Source organism: Leptodactylus fuscus, chromosome 5 (genome assembly GCF_031893055.1).
Source record: "Leptodactylus fuscus isolate aLepFus1 chromosome 5, aLepFus1.hap2, whole genome shotgun sequence".
NCBI lineage: Eukaryota > Metazoa > Chordata > Amphibia > Anura > Leptodactylidae > Leptodactylus > Leptodactylus fuscus.
In genome coordinates, this window is record NC_134269.1 from 63,732,011 (window position 1) to 63,753,933 (window position 21,923).

At 41.8% G+C, this 21,923-nt stretch overlaps 1 protein-coding gene across 4 annotated transcripts in view; it reads right to left on the reverse strand.

The window, feature by feature from the left end:
- Positions 1 to 19,797, reverse strand: part of MFGE8 (milk fat globule EGF and factor V/VIII domain containing) — a 32,408-nt gene extending 12,611 nt beyond the window's left edge. For all 4 annotated transcript variants that reach the window (XM_075273285.1, XM_075273284.1, XM_075273283.1 and 1 more), the window contains exons 1-4: positions 19,642 to 19,797; positions 7,566 to 7,688; positions 5,941 to 6,072; positions 1,536 to 1,649 (exon numbers count right to left, since the gene is read on the reverse strand). In XM_075273285.1, the coding sequence (XP_075129386.1) occupies positions 1,536 to 1,649; positions 5,941 to 6,072; positions 7,566 to 7,688; positions 19,642 to 19,705 (433 nt within the window). In that variant the 5' untranslated portion in view covers positions 19,706 to 19,797. The remainder of the gene's footprint in view (positions 1 to 1,535; positions 1,650 to 5,940; positions 6,073 to 7,565; positions 7,689 to 19,641) is intronic.
- Between the last annotated feature and the right edge of the window lie 2,126 nt (positions 19,798 to 21,923).

A 21,923-nucleotide genomic window follows, 5' to 3' on the forward strand; every position in this document is an offset into this window, starting at 1 on the left:
ATTCGAGAAGGGAAAACTCCCTTTGCATACCCATATGCCTCCATTCACTTGACAGAGACCATGAACATGTCCATTGAGTGGCCTCAATTGTTTCTGCTGTACACACAGGAGACAATATGAGACTATTGGAGAAGAATACCATCAGAGACTTACACTGTGGTGAAACCTCCTGACTTACACCTCTAACGGACACTGTAAAACGCAACGTGACATTACAGTTATGGAAAAGAATCAGGACAGGAGTTAGATGGAAGATGTTGCTGATACGTTTAGCTCAGATAGTACTGTCTAGACTGGATAAAACTGCAGCAAACTCATATCTGTGGAAAGTATTAGACTCCAATCTCTTGGTATAAACAGTGTTCAATTTCACTGACCACAAGAAGATCCATAAAGATGCAGAAACATGATGTATTAGGGAACTACATATCTCTAAAGAAAACTGGAAAACCCCTGCAATGTCATGAATATCAATAAGGATTGTAAATGGTTACTGAAAAAAATTCTGCAGTTTTCCCAGCATATGTAAAATAGTTATACTTCTGTAAATATAATTCACCTTACATGAAACCCGTGTCTCGGCACACGTTGTACAACTACAATCTCCAGCACCCTACTGCAGTCTAGATCCTTGGCAAATAGTAAGTGTAATGTATTTCAGACACTATGGTCACTTTGCGGTATCGTTCAAGCCCTACAATTTTTCTACTATAGTTTCAGCAGTAGTGCAAACTATCCAACAAGAGATAATATCCATTTTGCAAGGGATCCTAAAGAATTTTAACTGATTCATACTATATGGAGAAAAGTATCAGGCCCCAGCTGTTATTCATTGAATTTGGGTGTTTCATTCAGACCCATTGTAGCAGGTGTATTAGTGCCTGCACCTAGCCATGCAGTCTGCCTTTAGGCTTGGTTCTAATGTAGCCTCTACCACATGTGGACAAAACTTGGCTTGCATGTGACTGCCAATGATCATCCCATGCAGCTGCTGCTATGTGTGAACAGAAGCTAACAAACATTTCTGAAACAATGGTTTGTTCTAAAGGGGGCTCACTGAACTCCAGTCTAGTACTGTAGTAGGATGCCACCATTGCAACAAGGCAGCTCCATGATCAACTGTGAATGGTAAAAAGAGAAAGTGTTTAGGAACCACGAAAATTCAGCAGACCAATAATTGCAGAGTCTAAACCTCAGTACAAAATGTGTACACCAAGAGCTGCATGGCCTGGGTTTTCATGGTCGAGAAGCTGCATGCAAGCATAACATCCCCAAGCACAATGCCAAGGTTTGGATGGAGTCTTGCAAAGCAACCACCACTGGAGCAGTACAAATGTGTTCTGTGGAGTGATAAAATCACACTTCACTATATGGCAGACTTATGGACAAATCTGGCTTTGGCAAGTGTCAGGTGTAATGATAATCTTATGTGCTTTATACAAACAGCCAATAAACAGATGTTTGTTCTTTTGTAAAAAAAAAAAATTATAATAATAATAATGACGACAATGATAAAAATAATAGCAATAACTTACGGATTTGGCAGCCTTTTCCGATATAAGGTGATGCACATTTACAGCTGTAATCATTGACAATATTACTACAGACTCCTCCATTTTTACAAGGATATGAAGAACAGTGATTCTCACCTAGAAGAAAAGTTTAGAAAATAGGACAAAATTACAAAAAAAATAAATAATAATAATACAAAATTTACATGCGAATTCGATGGATGATCTATCTATTATGCTACTTGTCAGGAATATTAAAAACCGTAAGTAAAGAGATAACGACTGGTTAATCTGCAAGATATTCAGTGAACTACTTAAAACGATGATGCATATGAGCAAAGGAGACAAAAACACCATATTCAATTGCTTTATTTTACCGCTGCACTATCTAATGTGTATGTGAGAGTCCGGAATATCTGAATATCCTCCAATGGGAGAAGTTAGGAGAAACAAGGACTGGACATGTTGGACTTTTAACATGCCCAATCTGGTGTTCTTAAGAGGAAATAAGCTGTGTCTATCACCTATTAATCTTGTTTTGCTGTAGATTAATTTAAAGGGGTGGGACCCAATTAAAGAAGATGAGTTTGGCCTACTTGATCAGCAATTGCAGACAGAGCAGATGGGGAGGTTCTTTCTAATGCAGTTTGCCAGGAATGGATAAGATTTGATAGCACAGAGACAGGATGGACAACATCTCTCTTATTTTTGGCAGCTCAGGAGTGGATCCATTACTAATACTACTTATTTAAATATGTAGATTTCTAAGATAAAGTTAGAGATCCATGACATGTTTAATCATTAATTAGAATACATGTAAATATCCGTGCAACACCGCAGAACTAAGAAGCGCCAACAATCTCTCGGTGGCACTAATAAGAATGTAAAGTGCCAGACTAGCAGGTAAATTCTTGCAATGCCAGTGTGAAACTATTTTTATAGCGTGTTGGATTAGCACGATTTCTGGACCACCATGTGCTGGGCTGTTAGAAAAAACCCAAAAAAACATTGAGCGCACGTTTTCTAAGTTGGAAACTATGAAATACTTTTCAAATGCTCAAAGTGGAGTTTTCCTTTAAGCACAGCAAATTGGGAATGCTTTCTGTGAAAACCAAAAATCCCTTGGCCTCCCATTTTGCCTCAGGTAAAACAATCAAGCTCAGTTAAATGCTAAATACAAATCGCCACTTCAGGAATGAATGTGAAGGACTTTAGAAAAAGAAAAGTTTATTTTTCGGGACTGTAATCTCCAGCGGGTTGTTGGAGTTGTACGTGGAGTTCAATCAGATTGTCCTCTTGTGGCCCTCGGCACATACTGTAATCATTTCACATCATTACCGGCCCCAGGAAAAGCCTCAGTTTATGTTAGGAGAGAATTTTCTCGGCACATTCCTTCACTAAAGCCCTCTGGAGTTTCTCACAAGGGAGGAAACTTAAACTAAGAAAACACAGTGTGGTCAGAGCCGCTACTTTTCAAGTGCAATTCTGCCAATTACCTCTGATTTTCAGATTAACTTTGCAATTATAAAGATATGAACCTGTCAACACTAACCTCCCCAGGAACATTTGCCCCCCTCTTAGTTTGCTCAAAAAATATAAAATTTTAATGAATATAGTAGTTAGTAAAAACCAACTGTAATTGATATACACATAGATAAAAAGATCAGATGTAATTCTATTATCCAATGAATGACTAAGGCTACGTTCACATCTGCGTTGGAGTCTCCATTACTCTGCTGTAGAGATGAGCAAACACTATTCGAAACAGTCATTCCGAATAGCACGCTCTCATAGAAATGAATGGAAGCGGCCGGCACGCAGACTTTGCCGGCGGCCGGTCGCTTAACCCCCCGTGTGCCGGCTACGTCCGTTCATTTCTATGGGAGCGTGCTATTAGAAACGGCTGTTTCGAATAGTGTTCGCTCATCTCTACTCTGCTGCAGTATCTGATTGAAAATCGAAGGGGCTTATCTCCCCTAAAAAAATAAAAGGATCAGGGGTGTTAAAAATCCAATAGCCAGATTCTTCCTTTAAGGCCGAGTTCACACTGAATTTTTTGGTCAGGATTTTGAGGCTGAATTCGCCTCAAAATCCTGACCAAAAAGAAGGCTCCCATTGAAATCATTGAAATCAATGGGAGCCGGTTAGTTCATTTTCCGGGAGAGGATTGTTCCAGCTCCCGGGAAAAAAGAACAGACATGCTCATTCTTCAGGCAGAGTCGCATCGCAAATCCACCTGAAGACACTCCCTCCTCCGGACTAGGCCCATTCTTTGGGCCTAATATGGAGCGGAGTGCACAACTGGATGCTACCCTTATTTTGGACCAGAACATGAGGCGGCCTCGCAGTCAGGTTCTGGTCCACAAAAAACCCAGTGTGAACCCAACTATAGTTGGGGGAAGTCAAGGCACACCCACACATAATAAAAAAAAAACACCTAACACTGCCAAAATCTGTGGGTTTTGCGAACATTAAATGGATTTTTGAAGACTTTGCAATTGATGGCTTATCCTTAGGATGGGCCATTAAGATCAATAGGTATCTGACTGCACCCATTTTTACCACTAAGGACAGGATACTGGATTACCCCTATATAGTATCGCTCCAATGGTTTTTAATCTATATACGCTGTAGAACAGGGTATAATGCTCTCTCTAATGAATGGGGATGTCACCCAACAGACTGACTGACCTATTCACACACCAGACAGATATCACCATTTCTATAAGTGTATGCCTGGACGTAACTCTCATGTACACAGAAAACATGGACTTCTGGCTGTTGTGTGAATCTTGGCAACCGCACATTCGGCTGGAGAACCTGTTTTGCGACTGCATTATAGAAAGAAGCAGCCAGGTGAGTAAACCCATCATTCCAAAGAGAGAAGTATGCCCTGTATTGCAAGACGATAGATTTAATAAAAAATCACCAGAGTGATGCTTTAAGGTCATATCATATATAACCACCTTTACTCTGGGGGACCCCGCACGATCATGTACAAGTTGCCAAGACAAATTTTAGCATCTGGTCTCTGACGGACAGATGATTTACCACACAAAAAAAAATTTGTCCTGATGGAATAACCTACGTAAAATCCAAAACTCTACTGAGAACAGAACAAATACATGTGTAAGCGATTAGAATTAAAGCCATGAAAAGACACATCTGTAGCTAAAAATCTAACAGCTAAAAACAGGTGGGCACTGAAGAGTCTGCTTAAATTTTCACTAACCCAGCAAAGAATTTAAGCCACAGAAAAAGGCACACGGAGCTCATAAATCCAGACTGGCGATATTTCCGGAAAGCATTTTGTCATGAGTCATACAGTCAGAGAATTGCTACAGATTCTATTTCCCAGCCTGTTTATATCTTGAATCCAAAAATACTTTTATAGCACATGGAACGCAAAAATCTGGATTACAGAAAGACAACGTGTTCTTTTCTGCTGCTTTATTGTTCCTTGTAATACAAGGGTTGTAGGATGCCGTCTAAACATACATGCAATGTCAGTATTAAGGTGCCATGAACCTCAGTTTAGTCATTTATATCATTTACTAGAGTTACCATTTGTGTCATTTCATTATTCTCTGCAGTAGAAACTCCACCATGTAACAGGAATTAGTGAACACAGCCAGTGGCGTAACTACCGCCATAGCAGCGGAGGCAGCTGCCACAGGGCCCGGGACATTAGGGGCCCAGTGACAGCCGCTATCATTATACTCGGGGGTCTTTTCGGACCCCCGAGTATAATGATTGGCGGACCGGAAGAGGTAAGAAACATAAAAAACATGTTACTTACCTCTCCACGATCCTGCCTGACGTCCTTTCTGACGTCACATGAACCCGGCCTGCGTCCTGGGTCATGTGAGTCAGACGTCATTAAACAAGGACGGCAGCGGAGAAGACCGCGTAGGAGCCGGAGACAGGTAAGTAACAGTAGTTTTTTATGTTTTTCTCCCCCCTGAGTCTCCGACTATTATACTCTGGGGTCTGAAAAGACCCCAGAGTATAATAATTGTTTATGGGTGTCCACTATGGGGCATAATACTGTGTGCAGGGGCCCCTATGGGAGATAATACTGTGTGCAGGGGCCCCTATGGGGGATAATACTGTGTGCAGGGGCCACTATGGGGGATAATACTGTGTGCAGGGGCCACTATGGGAGATAATACTGTGTTAAGGGGCCACTATGGGGCATAATAGAACGCACAGAAATGCGTAGGAGGGGGTCGGTTGAGGTCTTCGGCGTCGGTCGGGGGGGCCCCATGTCAAAAGTTCGCCACGGGGCCCCGCCATTCCTAGTTACGCCACTGAACACAGCAGATATTGTTTCATACCATATACTAAAATACTTTCAGTATACTTACAGTACCAGCCATACCCAGCCAAAATTATATCCATGCACTACAAATGCATACATAATACTCACTGTTTTCACAGTTCTCTCCAAAGTAGCCAGGAAGACATTTGCAGGAGTATTGGGCAAAGGTATCTCCTCTGCGATTGTGGGACAGTTCCAGACACTCTCCATTGTTATGGCAAGGATTTGGTTGACAGGGTCCTAAAAGAAACAAGGTACAGGTTAAAGAAACGCGACTTATCCTGAAGCCTGATTTTTGTCAGGCTGCATAATTTAGGTGCATTGTGCAGATCCTGGTACCAAATAACTCCATAAAGCTGACTATATACTTTAGAAAGCTAATGTCCAGCAGCTATTCCTCCACACAACCCAACACATGTGCCTACTTGGTTTGCCAAATGGGCATGTGTTCTGAATAGAGAAAAAGCTGTGGTCACAAAACTCTAGGAGTGACTTATCTCCCCTGAGGACCAAAACATTAACAAGGACATTCAACAACCTGATCCTACTTTCATACATATCTGCTGTTGGGGGACAGTCAAGACATCTGCCCCAAAACAATGTGCAGTTGGCTTTGCCCTAGGCCTGAGGCCTAGAAGTTTGAAGCCAACCCCCGGAAGAAGACTCAAAGAAGACCCGTTCCTGAAGAAGATGGAGGCGGCGCTGGGGATTTCTCTCGCAGCATTGGGGAGGCCCCCAGTGCTGTTTGAGCGCTGGGGCCCAACCCCAGTGCTGTGAGAGAACTCATTTGCATATCGACGAAAACTGGGTTATATACCAAACGACGGCCCAGAGAAGACATCTAAAGGTAGGAGAAGAATAGCCTTTCTTAAGGCTATTCCTACGTGATAGACAGAAAAAAATTGAGTTTAAATGATAGGATCCCTTTAAAAGTCAGAATAGTGATAATACAATATAATAAAAGGAAACTGTTTCAGCTGCTTAACCTTTTTTAAAAGCCCATAGGTCCATTTCTTGAAATTTTACATAATCAGGAGTAGGCCTGGGACGTGTGGAAAGATAATAAATGTTGTTCATGTTACGCTAAGTTCACACTAGTGTTCGGGTTGGGGATCCTAAAAACAGAAACCCTGTCCGTTTAAAAAGCGGCTACCCGTGGACCCCATGGATTATAATAGAGTGTCACTTAAAGGGGTTGTCCCATCTCAAGCATGCTATCTATACTGGTAGCTTATATAAATTGAAGACTTTTCCTAAATATATTGCTTTAGAAATTCTGCTTTGTTCTCCTGCTATTTGACCTTATTCCTCCCATTGTTTACACTGCGTTGCTATAACCAAGAACCTATAGGACAAGTGACAACTGCTGTTGCCAGCAGGGCAATCAGCTCAGCTAATTACATAGAAAGATAACAGACTGGTCTTTATCAGCAAACTGCAAACACAGAGATAACACTGAGTCCATTATGTACAAGCATCTACGTATTATCTGATCTGCATAAGTGTTCTGTGTCCCGTTCAGCAAGAGGGAGGTGGGGGGGAGAGAAATTCAGGAAATGAGAAGCAGACACTGCAGGCAGACAGCTGAGACACTGAGATGGGAGAACCCCTTTAAACAGCAATCAAAAGTAACTAAATGACTTGATGTTTTTACTTGGTAGAGTAGAAGTAAATGCCCCTCTAATGTTAGATAGGTGTAATATTGAGCATTCTCTTTACATTACATGACTTACCTTTCTCTGTCATGCTGCAATCTGTGCCAGTAAAGCCATCCGGACAGATGCAGAACTGCTCTTTACTTGCACTGACAAAACAGGCTCCTCCATTTAGACATATGTTTGTTTCGCACTCCTCACCTGAAAATGAAAGAAAACACAATAAAAACAAAGTTATAAAGGAGATTCCAGCTGTACAAGCAACAACATAGTGTATAGGTAATTATGTGCAAATTATATGTAATATAGATTACTACACTAACATAATACAACAGCTATTTTACATGGTTAAAAACTTTTTCATGTATTGGACATACAGAATACTGAACTGCAATCCTCAAAACTGTTAAGTTTTGCAGTACTCTATATGATGTGGAGTGCGGTTCACGGGGCCAATATAAAGGAGAAGCAGTATCAGTTATCAGAACAATCTCGGAGCTAAAGTATACTGTATAGGAAGTACTTATACAGTACTTTTCTCTTCTGCTCAATCCACTCCTGGCTTTAGCTCAAAAAAACATAGCAAAATCTGCTGTGTTTCTGCAACGTGGGGCCAAAGCCTTAAAGGGGTTGTCCCATGAAAAGCATCCTATCTATACTGCTAGTTTATGTGGATTTAAGACTTTTTCTAAATACATTGCTTTATCAAAACTGCTTTGGTTGGCTGCTATCTTAATTTATTCACCTCATTGTTTACACTCAGTTTCTATGGCCACGGGGCTTATCTGCTCAGTTCCCAAGTAGCTCCCTGCTCTCAGGGGGGAGGGGCTGAGTGCTCGGCAGCAGCTCTGAGCTGCTTATGTCTGACAAGTAACGGAGCTCCTCAGATAGGAGAGGGGGGAGGTGAGAGCCCCAGCATTTCTGATTCTGGTTTAATTGAATTTGGCTGATAAGGGCTGAGATAGGGAGTCCAGTACCTCTGTATGTAATGCAAGCTGACTCAAATCCAGATGTGCTACATCAGCTTCATACTGTGGTAATTCATTTACAACCAATCCCTCATTACTGACTGCAAACATAGCAAATAGCAGAGCAAGTGAAACCCCGCCCACCAATGTGCCGAGAAAACCAGGAAGTGAACAGAGCACAAAGCCTGCAGGTTGGTGAACAAGGGTTATGGGAATACTCCTTTAAGGTGGTACTACACAGTTCTTGTACATCAGACAGATCCACCAGTTTTAGTGAAACCAGCTGTCTCATTTGTCTGGGGGCCTCCTGACTCTCACCCAATATTAGAAGAGAGAAGGATTGAGCAGCAGACACAATGTACAATTATATCCTTGAGGATACGGCTATTTATTTCACTGGTGAGTACTAGGATTAGAGGCACATGAGCACATGATACCACTCTATATACACAAACACTTCACACTTTTCTTTTTTAGCCAACTATTTTCATTTAAATATCTCAGTTGCAGATCCAGAATATGTGGATCACAGTGTGAAGACAAGTCTTTGTTCAAAGTTTACAAAGTTTCAATTTGTAACATTCCATGAAAAATAGAGAATGTGAAGATCAGTACCCTATATGTCCTTGACTTTGACTATTAGGACGGTTGGAAGGCTTGTAGCCTCATCTATTTTTCATGAGATTTACCACTCTAATAGACCTCAAAGTCACAAGGATTGTGTAATCGAGCCCACAATGGGCATTTTAGAGAAGCTTGGTGGTCTTTCTTGAACTAGATTGAGATTTAAATGTTACATGGATGGGACTAAAATGTTGGGTGATATGGGTATAAAGATAACATCCAGGTAGTTATATGTGCGACTGCTACTGGAAATAGCCAAGAAAAGCATGTTTGGCCATTGGAGTGCAAAACTGGCCTGGGACACTTCTAGGCTTTGTGGGTTAAGTTGATGTTTTAATGGCATTGTGCGTTGCTTCTTCTGTAGGAAGAAAGCCATCCTGTACTTTATGGATCAGTTCTAAAAGTAATGCGCTTACTAAGGATTTCTCAGCAAAGCTTATTAGATTATGAACTGACCGCATGACATGAAATCTTATCAACATGTTACATTATGTGCAGAAATTAGGTATGACCATATAGTAGTAACATTGTTTATTTATGCATTTTTCCCATTTTCCCCATATCACTATACAAATGATCAGAAAAAAAAACAAAACTAAAATACGACACAGTAATCACGCACACAATTTAATAAACACCATGCTAGCAGGTCTCTAGGTCTTATATTCCAAATGGCAGGAGAAGCCATATGTCATAGGTGACCAGAACAAGGATATAAAAGTAAAGGTAATCTATCAGGATCAAAATACCTCCAAGATGGGGGCATAACTTGAGGGGGTGCAGAGGGTGCAATCACATCCGGACCCCAGAGCCTTGGGGGGCCCATAAGCAGTGGCATAATATGGGGCAAGCAGCATCATACTCATGGAGTTTTTGGTTTTTTTTTGCCTTCCTTTGGATCATCATTGTAGGGTTATATAGGTTGAATGTGATGGACCAGTGTTTTATTTCCAACCTTATCTATGTTATTATGTAATGATAGCGCTGTTTAAGGGTGTAGTTAACCTAAAATGGATGTATTATGTCTGTGAAATACGGACCATATGTTGGCTCAATTTCTTGGACAAAATACTATTTGGGAAAGAGGTCTCACAACATCGTACTCATTCTGTGAGTCATTGCCTCACCACACGACTACTGTCCCATTCTGTAAACATGCTTTGAGTGTGTGACAGTAATCCCGCGGTGAGTCAGCGACAGAGTATTACAGATGACTAGGATGCTGTGACACCGCATCTCTGGAGTGTGTTTAGTCCAAGGAATAAAGTCAACATATGTTCCATATTTCACAGACTGAATACACCCATCAACCTGACCTAGTTAGCTTTACCTATAATACCCAGCTTCCCAGTGACTGTATCTTTGTGATGGTGTTGTTCCTCTGGATCATTTGACCCTAGCGTAAGCCCAAACTGCTCCTCTGGATTAATCATTGGATTGGCTTTCATGTTTGTACTGGATGACTTGACCCCAGCTGTATCTCAGGAGGTCTTGGATTCTTGCTTACTAGACTGACTATAGCACAACTAGTGGAAGCTCTGAAAAGTCTGTTGGCTGCCATCATTACAAGAGCCCCCTCACGATATACCTCTGTGGCCACAAACCAATAAAGTAATGTATCAATCGTTCAATAAATATGCAAGTCAATCTGCAACTGCATCAGGGATGAGCACAGTTTGCCCAAAGACAGTCGTAATGTTTGCAGAGGCTGAAAATGTCAAACACAAGTATGGGGTCAGCAATTCTCTGAGGTACCTGCATGCATTGCTTCACTGGTTTGTGGCCACAAAAGTATGTTTCTGCTTTTATTAAAGCAGAGGTTCTCAAACTTATTTTGTCTACCGCCCACTTCGAGAATTAATTATTTTCTAGCGCCCCCCAAATTTTTTTAGCGGCTAAATTCACTTGTTTTCATAATATCGTCGAATGACATGACTGGCTGTGACATGATGGCGCGTGCGCTTTTATATGAGGCAGCGGGCGGGCCTAGTACTTTCGAGAATGGACTAGAAACTTCTCGCTTCGCATTGAAGCTTACCGCCATCTATGGTACAGTTTGACAACTTTTGGACAGGAAATAGTTACTGTCTAGTCCCCTAGATGGCGTTACACGAGGAAACGCGCGTTAAACGTAAAGGAGTGGTAAAGTTTGTGTTAAAAGCAAAAAAACAATTTTAAAGGGGTAGCCTCATGAAGCTTGATCTGCCTTCTAAGCTGCCTAAAAATCTTCTTTCTTCCTGTTTGCTCGCGTCAATTAGCCCCGCCCCCAAATTAACGTGTGGCTCCGCCCACCACATAGCGTGATCCTATGGGATGACTGAAGGGCCTGTGATGTCATCAAAAGGTCCTGTACACTTGGATTTACCTTGTACGGAGTTTCCTAAAGGACCTGGCTCCTCTGCCCACTAGCAGCCTGCTCTATATAATAAAGCTTTATCCTAGTGAACAGAGAGACCAGGTCCTTTAGCCCAGTAGGATTTAGACTGCTTTATATAAGAAAGCAGCACTTATTCCACCACCCCCCCCCCCCCCCCCCCTCTATCTCACAGCAGGGAGCTAGGTGATGTGTATGTGATGTATGTGATGTGTATGTGTGGTGCAGACACAGGCTGGCTCCGTACACTCAGCCGCCCCCCCCTCTCCCCCCACACAGCAGGGAGCTACGTCATGTGGCTCCCTCAGCAATGAGCAGGGGGCCAGGTGCACTTACTGTCCATAATGAAGTGAATAAAGTAAGATAGTGGACAAACAAAGCAGTTTTGCTGAAGCAATGTATTTAGGAAAAGTCTTAAATCCACATTAACAAGCAGTATAGATAGAATCATTATGATACCACCTCTTTAAATTAGCCATCGCCCCCCTAAACCGCTTCAACGCCCCCCAATCTTCTCTGTGCCCTTTACTGCCCCCCTATAGGCCTCCAGCGCCCACAAGGGGGCGTTATCGCCCACTTTGAGAAAGACTGTATTAAAGGCTTCTATATAAAGCTACTGTAGGAGTAAAAGACATTTTTGGACCTGAAAGTCTTTAAAACAGAAAAGAAGAACAGAAAGATTCAGCATTGCATCTTCCCATTGTTCCTTGTTGCTTGCACCTACTAAGTGCATCAGACAGTGTTAAAGTGCACAAAACCTTTTGCCTAAAGGTTGTTGCTCTTAGCTGTACAGTCTACAATAAAAGGACACAAGGTTTTCTGTGCACATTCACACTTCATAAGACAGACAGGTAAATTGAGAGCTAATAAAGCAAGACAAGTGTATGTTGTGGCGTTCTGTTCTTATAATGCATGGATGCGGATAGACCTTTCTGCTAAGCTACTAGAGCACCATGGTTCCCGAAGTTATTTTAATAGAATAATGGGCCCTGCTCAAAATATTACAACACAATTTAATGTCTCCTTAAAAAGTCCCTACATAAGGCCCCTCAGTCACCAGTATAAAAAAAGCGCTATACTCCCCTAACCTGGTTCCCATGGGCTTGCCTGCAGGTTCTGGCTACAATGGCGTCTGAGGCTCAGCGCTTATCACACATTACCAAATAATGGAGTAAAGCCAAACACCAATGTGTTCAATGCTGTGTACTAAGAACACAGAGTTGAAATCCGTACCAGCCACGTAACACAGCGGGATAGCCTCCAAAATGAGGAACTGTTCCACTCGATTTGGGTCGGCTGAGGGGGCCCAATACCATAGATCCCGATGTGGATACACCATTTTCCCTGTGGTGAAAGCAACTCTGCCCAAAGTAACTATAGACTGCATGCCTGTTAGAGCCAGACCGTAGTGCCAACTGGACTATCTTGTTGTGAAGCGGAGTTACAAGTCTATTACAGACTAAACTAAACGACTAGTGAGAAAAGGATGAATATCAGGTAGTCACCACATGTGTTGGGGTAAAGGAGCCTTAAAGGGCTTATGTCATAAAATTATTTATTCTCTACTAAATTTCCTATCATAGACATCCAGCCACTGACAATGAGAATGTAGCTGTGGGTGCAAACACCCTCCCATCCCGCTCCATTAATTTCGATGGGAGCACCAAAGATAGACATATGATGTACTTCCGAATGACGCGGGTGGGCATCTGCATGTAAAGCTACATATTCAATGGGAGAAAAACACCCTCTATTCTCGGGATCGGGGAGTGCATCAGCAGTCAGACCCCTACCAATAAGCAATTTTCATGGCATAAATCTTTAATAAACAGGATTCTAGAGGGTCCCTTGAATTCTAAAAGAAAACGTCTTAGAAAACCTGTGAAAACCACATTTAAAATGTGATCTATGAATACCGCCTGAACAAATTATGGATTGCAGAACAATTACGGGCTTCTAAATCATTTTAGCTGTCTTTAGCAAGCAAATAAAGGCCGCACTGTTGACTATAGTCGGGCAATTGTGTTCAGCCATTTCAAGGTCCAGCTGTGTCCTCTTGTTCAAGAGCAAAAGAGAACATTCATAAATGGTCAGCACGTTTCTTGGGAAATGCTATTTGTACTCTGAAAGATATTTCAATGTCTTGCGACTTTTATTATGTATCACGCCTGAACATCACTCTCAGGATCCAGGGGGTGACATAAGAAGATAAACGCTGTTCAAGTGAATACCTTTAGCTAAACAGATATACTGGGGAATGTATATACAGAAACTCCATACTCCTTTTACTATTGAATTTACTTTGAGTATTAAAGGCGTTATCCAGTTTTTAAGATTGATGCCCTATCCTTAGGCCATTAATATTAGTTCTGCAGGGTCTGTCACGCAGGACCCCTACAGATCACCAGTCCAAAGGCAGTGAAGTGTAGTTACTGTAATGCTGCTACAGGACGAGTGGGCAGCTCAGATCTAATATTGATGACCTGACCTGAGGATAAGCCTCCAATCTTGGCAGCCATATAACCCTTTTAAGGCTGAGGCCCCACAGGACGACTCGTAGCTATAAAGTGCTGTGGGAAAAACCGCGGCGACAACGCATTGCAGCTCTTTCCGCAGTACTTTAAAAAGAGTTTTCCTCTGTGGACTTTGTTCAAATTATATCTATGGGGAAACCGTCGGCGTTTCCGTAGATATAATTGACATGCTGCAATTCCCAAAACTGTGCCAGTTTTGGAAATCATGGCATGTCTGCGATGGGGTTTTTACCACAAAGTGGGCATGGGATTCGCAAGAATCCGATCCACTTTGCAGTCACTGTAAATCGCCACGGTTGTTCCTGCGGCATTTCCTCAGCGGACAAATTGCGGCGCTTCCAACCCGTTGGGCCCTGGCCTGTGTGAGAGATCTAGTGAGAAAAAACAGTAGTTGTTTTAATAGCACTGATCCTACTTTTAAAGACAGAAATTCCAAAATGTAGTTTAAGGCTGGGGCCCCATTGGACGGAAACGCCGCAATTTGTCCATGGCATTTTAAATTTTCTAGCGAATACCAAGTCCAGCATGTCAATTATACCTGCAGAAACGGTGGTGGTTTCCCATTTGGTATAATGGTAACAGAAAGTCCACGGAGAATAACTCCGCAAACTTTCTGTTTAAAGCGCTGCAGGAATAACCCCAATTCGCTCAAGCAGTTTTTGGAGACTTAAAGTGTAACTAAACTTTCAGAGAAGTTTTGATTTTCTGGCAGTATTTAGTCATAAATACATTTTGTTATGTACTTATATTTCAAATTTTGACTCTTTTTCGGTGAAATCCTGTATTTTTTCACGCTTTCCCTTGTTTCTGTATTGACAGCGGTTTCTGCCTCTCACTGAATGTTACTGTGTATAGGGTACAGGCTTGGAGAAAAGGCTGTAAAATGTAGAGAAAATTATGGTTCTAGAGGGTCATTTCAAAACGTATTATCTTGGACATAAAAAAAAAAACGTACAAACTTTCATATGATACTAAGGAAATATATTATTTCTAGAGATCTCACTGGTTGAAAACACATATATATTCGATGTTTGGTACTATAGTTTAGTTCCATTTCTTTGAATGGAGGCCATGTGACCAATGAAAGCAACATCAATGGCCTATAAAGAGCTGCTGCTTCAAACAGCTGATCAATGATGGTCAAAAGTATCTGATCCCAACATATCTGATACATATACATCTCAGTCCTGGAAAACCCCTTTCAGTAATGGCATAATACTATTGCTAAGGTATATTTTTGCAACTCTTCTACTTCTTGCAGAATATATACATAGACTTATTTTGTAAGTGACAGCATTTGGCCTCCATTTAGTCACAAGCTGCTCCTTCATGGTGACAGCCGCAGTGCACTTCTGTTGCACTATTACTTGTTAGCAATAGCGATTGCTGGTGGAGAGTGGCGGGGATACCCTAGCTAGTTGTATTGGTATCAGTACTGGGAATGGTCTAGGTATGACAGATACCTCTGCATCACCTAAAGTGACACCTCAACTAGTAAGTGGGTGCATCTTTAACCCTAGAGGGATTGTGGGGACCCTGCTGTAACTACTGGTGGAAAATGTGGGTACCGCAGTGTCCACAGAGGTAGGAAAGAGGGGAATTGAATAATTATTACATATTCTTATTACTATCAATGAAAGAGGGCAAAAAAAAAAAAAAAAGTCAGTAGCTGAACCAAGTCTAACAGCTGTAGCGCGGTCACTTTCCATAACAACAGGCCAGGACAGCTGTGAAACATACCACATATCATTATGAAAGCCACCCTTTCCAGTAACTTGTCAGATATTTCACTTGTTATTATCGGAATAGATCATCTAGGCAGCCTGTACATCTGGATATTACATGTGCACCTGGACATTCCACACTAAGTTATTATTATAGAATGTTCCGGCTCCCTATGTGCACTGATTCGTAGGATAGTAATTTGTTGTGCAATAATATAATTAGGGGGGGATTTATCAAGACTGGTGTTTTGTATGTATGGCTAATCGCTACCCCAACAAAGCATTGGCCTAATGTATAACAAGGTGCAAGCCTCCTCATAAATCAGGTCCATCCTCCGACAGGCCTTCCTCTTACAGTGAAATCTATGCCTATATTAGCTGGATTTCAGACTTTACCTATGACACAAGTCTGTAATTTGGTAACCATATTGACAAGATGGGCTAAATAACTCATTTCTTTAAGGCTGTGTTCACATCTGCATCTGAGTTCTTCAAGCGCAGAGCCCACCTGAAGTTGCAGTTGTCCTGCAAATCTGACTTTTTCATTCGATGACGTCAGAGACAAAATAAATACCCGATGGGCTCCGTTAGAGTCATGGAGGTTACTTGGATTCCATTGCATCCATCTAATGACTGACAACATTTTATTGTTTAATCTGTTCTTCCGGTCCTATGACAGACAAGAAAACAGATTAAACAAAGCTGATGTGAATGAACTCTTAAAACAGCCCAGCGGTGAAGAAGAGCAGCTGTCACCAAAGACAAAGATCATGAACCCACCGAAAAAAAAAAATTACAGGAAATAGTGGTCACCGTCTACATTCTACCAAGTGGAAAAACAAGAAAATCACTGACATTTGCAACTTTGCTGTTGAAACTTAAATACCGTAACTTTGTCTAGGACAAAATGTGGTTTTCAAGACAGTCTTTACGGAAAATGCCAAATGTACAGGATAACTATTAGTTCATTAAATTCATGAGACTTCCAGTATAAGGAGATTAAATTGATATGTTGCTTCGATGAAATATAAAAACTTTACAGCGAGAAGTCCATGACATTTCCTTCTATTCAATGATAGGTGATTCCTCAGGCAAGCCTGACAGGAGTGGAGGGGTAGGGAGTAAGCGCGCACACCAAAGTATGATCTTGAACAGTTTATTAAACACGACGCGTTTCGGGCACCTGCCCTTTCTCAAGTGTGATACAAACGGTGTAGTGGTGAATACCAGTATGCTGCTTCGCTTCTGCCACAACCGAACCTGAACTCAGCCATGTGAATGGGTTAGCCATTACTTAGATGGTAGCCAACTCGAGAGACAGTTTCCTTTAGAAATATTTCGAGAAAATATTAATTTGTATATTTTTCCAATTGGCATTTTCTGTAATTCTTTGTTAGAAGCCTCTATCAGAGGTTCTGTCATATTTGATAGGAAAACCAGAATAGCACGCTGTAATATTCTTCCAGTCAATATGATGGCCAACAAAACAGATCCAAGACAGTATTACTAGTATTAATAAAGTCAACGGAGTCTGTTGGGCACTCCTGGTGTCAATCATATGATGTATCCGGCGCTGGACCTACAATATAGAGATATCTCAGACCCCACTGATTTTGATTGGTTCTGCCAATAAACTACTGTAGAAGGGCAGCCTGTATTCTGATGTCTTGAAACCACTTCTATCATTACTTCCATAATCCATTGAAAGGGCACAAGTAGTTTGGCCTCCTTGAATAAGGTATCAGGGAATAGTTAGCATATAGATAGCTGAAGGGTAAAGTGTATATGTGATAATAAAACTGCAATCTAAGCAACACTTTCCCACAGTCTTTGATGCGGCTCTAAACCACCGAATTTTACTTCCACAATACATAGAGAAAAAAACGAAATCTAAAACGTACAAAGACAAATGTGGAACTAAGGATAAGAGCTACAAAAATAAAGCACTTAAGTGAATTAAAGTGCAGTAATGCCATTGAATGGCTCTTTCTGTCTAGACAAGATTATGTGGGCTATTAGGGTGCGGGGCAATAGATAACAGATCTGGAGATAATATTTATACTACTTGCTAACAATGGGCGATTATAATATAATAACAGAGCGGTTGTATCCGGTGGGCACGTTATCAATGATACACTCACACATTGTTCTATCCTTTCCTAGAATCAGTAAGCTAAGAGCCAGCATATATCACTGTATTACTAAGCAGAATATCAGGTCCGTGCTTGCTGATCTGCTCCTATAGGCTGCTTGGCTTCTAGCATGATCTCATTCTCTTGCACACAACGCCCATTAGATGTCAGTGATGCTAGAAAACAAACTCCCACTGGTGAAAACTCCCTCTCCCATCGGAGAGCCATCCTTATTAAACTCTTCTAGCAGCTCCTTTATTAATCCCATGATGGACATGTCTAGTACTTGTAACTCAAGTCACATTATTAGGAAAAATGACTATTGTATGGAAGTAAAGAAGAAAGAACCGTCCTAAATTCCATCCATGTATATATGTTTACGTTAAGGGGTCAGTCTATATTATGCTATTGTTTTTTATAGGATGACTTATCTGGGCACTAATATTGAAGTTTGTAGTTCAACTCAGTATAAATCTATTGTTCTCTTTTATCAGCCAGTCTAGGCTGAATGTAGGAGGAGGTCACAAAATGCACTTGGACTTCATCTCACATATAGCCAGGCCTTATCACCTGCAGAAACATTACAATACATAAAATGGAAGATATCAGTGACTGTTTTTATAAACCTCAATACCCTTTAACCTATACTGGACTGCGGAGTAATTGTATACTGCAAGTGGGCGGGGCTTGTTTATTAATCACATACTATCCTATGGAACAAGAATAATAGATGTCCCATAGAAAGCCTTGTAAACAAAGTAACAAAGCACTAAACCTCATTAAACTGCACGTGAGAAGTGGCTACACTACTTCAATTAGTCTTAGCTCCCAAAATAACCAGGGGTGGAAGATCACACAAAATGCTAAAGTCATTTAGAACCAATTAATGGATGAAGAGAAAGACTTGGCAGCTGATAGCTCTGATCTAAAGGGCAATGGACCTCACATTTAAGAAATACAGGTGAGTGTAGGCAGTAGATGCCTTCAGTTCCAATTCTATTTGTTGCTTTCCATTAATAGGGTGGTTTCACAAATGGAAGATGGTTTTGCAACTGTCCCATTCATAAGAATTGGGCTCGCAGAATCCAAGTGCCTGTGTCACAACAATCCTTTTCAGGTGCTGCAATGAAATCTGCAATATAATCTGCAATATGTGAATCCACCCTGAGGCGTTAACACCTGCATTGCCTAAGCTAAAGTACCGGATTGTCCTGGGATACACCTTGTACACAGGAAGTGAACCCTTAAAGGAGCATTAACCCAAAACTTACAATACTACGAGTGTGTGTGTGTGTGTGTGTCATCATTTCCACACACATATGTATCTATAACACAATGGGCGATCACCAGGGGGCAGACATCTACATGGACTTCCTGTAGTTACCCTTTTGCACAACACTAAAGGTCATACTAGAATAACCTGAAATGGCTGATAACAGCAAGCAATATATTTTATAGTGCAAGTGAATACAATAAGAAAATTAAGACTCTTAGTTTAGTGTCATACACAGTATTATATATATATATATATATATATATACACACACACACACTGTATATGCCGTGTGTGTCCCAAGAATAAATGATCTACTATAAAGCAAGTTATCCCATGTAGTGTTAATGGCCAGAGGAGCTTACAATCTATTAGTAAAGTCTAACACAACAGTAAACATGCCTGCCACCCAGATCTGTATACAGTGTTGTTATAGCAGTCACAGGACATGGATACAGCACAGGAGTCCTGCCAAGAAGTGACCATGGTCCCAAAAATAAAGGAGGTGACGTGAGGCAGACTTACCTTGCACTCTGAGACAAGCCCAGAAAGTGAGGAAAGTGGTGAGAAGTGCGGGGGAGCTGCGCATGGTGCTGAGCCGGTCTCCGGTGCTCTCTGCTGCTCTCCTGCTGGATTTTGGCTGTTCCGGGAGGATTTCACACTAGGACTGTACACCGAGCCTGAGATTGCAGATTAGGGTCATGTGACCGCGGGCCTCAGCCAATGAGCGCGGGTTGTGAGGCAGAGGAGGCAGCCGAGCTGTGGATACAGAGAGCAGGGAGGCGGCCGGGCTTGTTGTGTCTGCCGCGCTCCATGCTGTTATCATTGTCTGGCTCCTGTCACACAAGTCTCTAACTTGCAGCCTGCTCCTCTAAGAACAAGACAAGAAGCAGCTCTCCTCCACCTGCACCTTGTCTGCTCCTCTGGGCTCCACTTACTAGTCTTCACATTCCCTTCCTATTGTATATTTCCTATGCACCGTTTGCATTTACACCAAACCTGAACAACAACTTCCAGAGATTGTATTTCCTAAAGACTCTACAGTATTACCAGGTGTATGGGCTCTGTTCACACTGTATACGTTTATTTTACGTCTGTATATTGAAGACGTGTTTACAGATCTCTAAGATTATCATAGGGTGCAATGGGCAAACATGCAGGAACATTGGGGCAAAGTCACTTAGCCTGCGTTTTAGTTAAACAATGTAAACTTAGACCCCACATGCACACGTTAGGCTATATTCATCAGAGTGGTGCTCGCTGTGGGATAGAGGTTGGACATTTTATTTAAGCAACTCCAATTTATCGACAGTGAGTTTAGCCGGCCACACATATCCCCTTATGTCGCCATAGCATGCACAAGGCCTAATCTAACATACTATGCAAAGCTGATTCAACCTTCTTATACAAACTCCTAAGGGTCTATTACATGGGCAGCTATTATGCCTTTTAGGTTGTGTTTCAAGGTAGAAGCAGCCACATGTGTACAATTATATTTACCTGTACAATTTTGCACTCATTGGTGGTCACATGTAGGTAGGGTTTTGCACCTCACTATCTCTAGTTTTGCAGATATATAGCATTTTTGATCAGTTTTAGCAATTTTCATGGGTATAGAGAAACTGCACATATGTTAATGCAAGCAGAAAGCTGCTGTGTAATAGCACCCTTAGGGTGCATTTACACTACGTTTCCTGAAGCTTATTCTGAACATAAAACACGTTCAGAATAAGCGGCGTATAAAGCAGCTCCATTCATTTCTATGGGAGCCGGCATGTGAGCGCTCCCCATAGAAATGAATGGGCTGCTTCTTTCACTGCGAGCAGTCCCATTGAAGTGAATGGGAAGTGCCGGCGTGTACGGCTCGGCATGAGCAGAGCTTGCCGTATACGCCGGCACTTCCCATTCACTTCAATGGGACTGCTCGCAGTGAAAGAAGCAGCCCATTCATTTCTATGGGGAGCGCTCGCATGCCGGCTCCCATAGAAATGAATGGAGCTGCTTTATACGCCTCTTATTCTGAACGTGTTTTACGTTCAGAATAAGCTTCAGGAAACGTAGTGTGAATGCACCCTTAGAGTGACCTTAATGCCGGGGCCCCATGGGACAGAAATGCCAGGATTTACCTGCCGAGGGAGAGATGTGGGAAAAATCGCTGCGTTTTACAGTCAGGGCAAAGTGGATGGGATTCCAGCGAATCCCATGCCCACTTTGTGGTGAAAACCGTGGTGCTAACATGCCACAATTTCAAAAACCAGTGCAGTTTTGGATATTGCAGGATGTCAATTATATCTACGGAAATGATAGCGGTTTCCCCATCGGTATAATTGTGACACAAAGTCCACAGGAAAACTCTGCAAACTTTCTGTCTAAAGCACTACGGGAAGAACTGCGATGCAGTATACTCATAGCCTCATGTTTATTTTTGCAGATTTTGCGGAAAACCATTAGATCAATGTATTAGATTGGGATGTGCGGTCCATGTCTTTTTCTTTTTTTTCTCCATATATAGTTTAAGGCTGAGGCCTAACATTGAGGGCAGCTTTTTTGTTGCAGGGTTTGCTGTGTGTTTTTGAGCCAAAGTCGGGAGTGTATTGAGCAGAATTGTAGCCATTCTTGTCTTTGGTTCAAAACACAACAGCAAAAACTTAAAGAGGACCTTTCATGGTCTGGGGCACAGGCAGTTCTATATACTGCTGGAAAGCCGACAGTGCGCTGAATTCAACACACTGTTGTCTTTCTCGATCTGTGCCCCGGGTGAAGAGCTATCGGTACAGGTACCATAGCTCTTTACAGTAAGAAGGGCA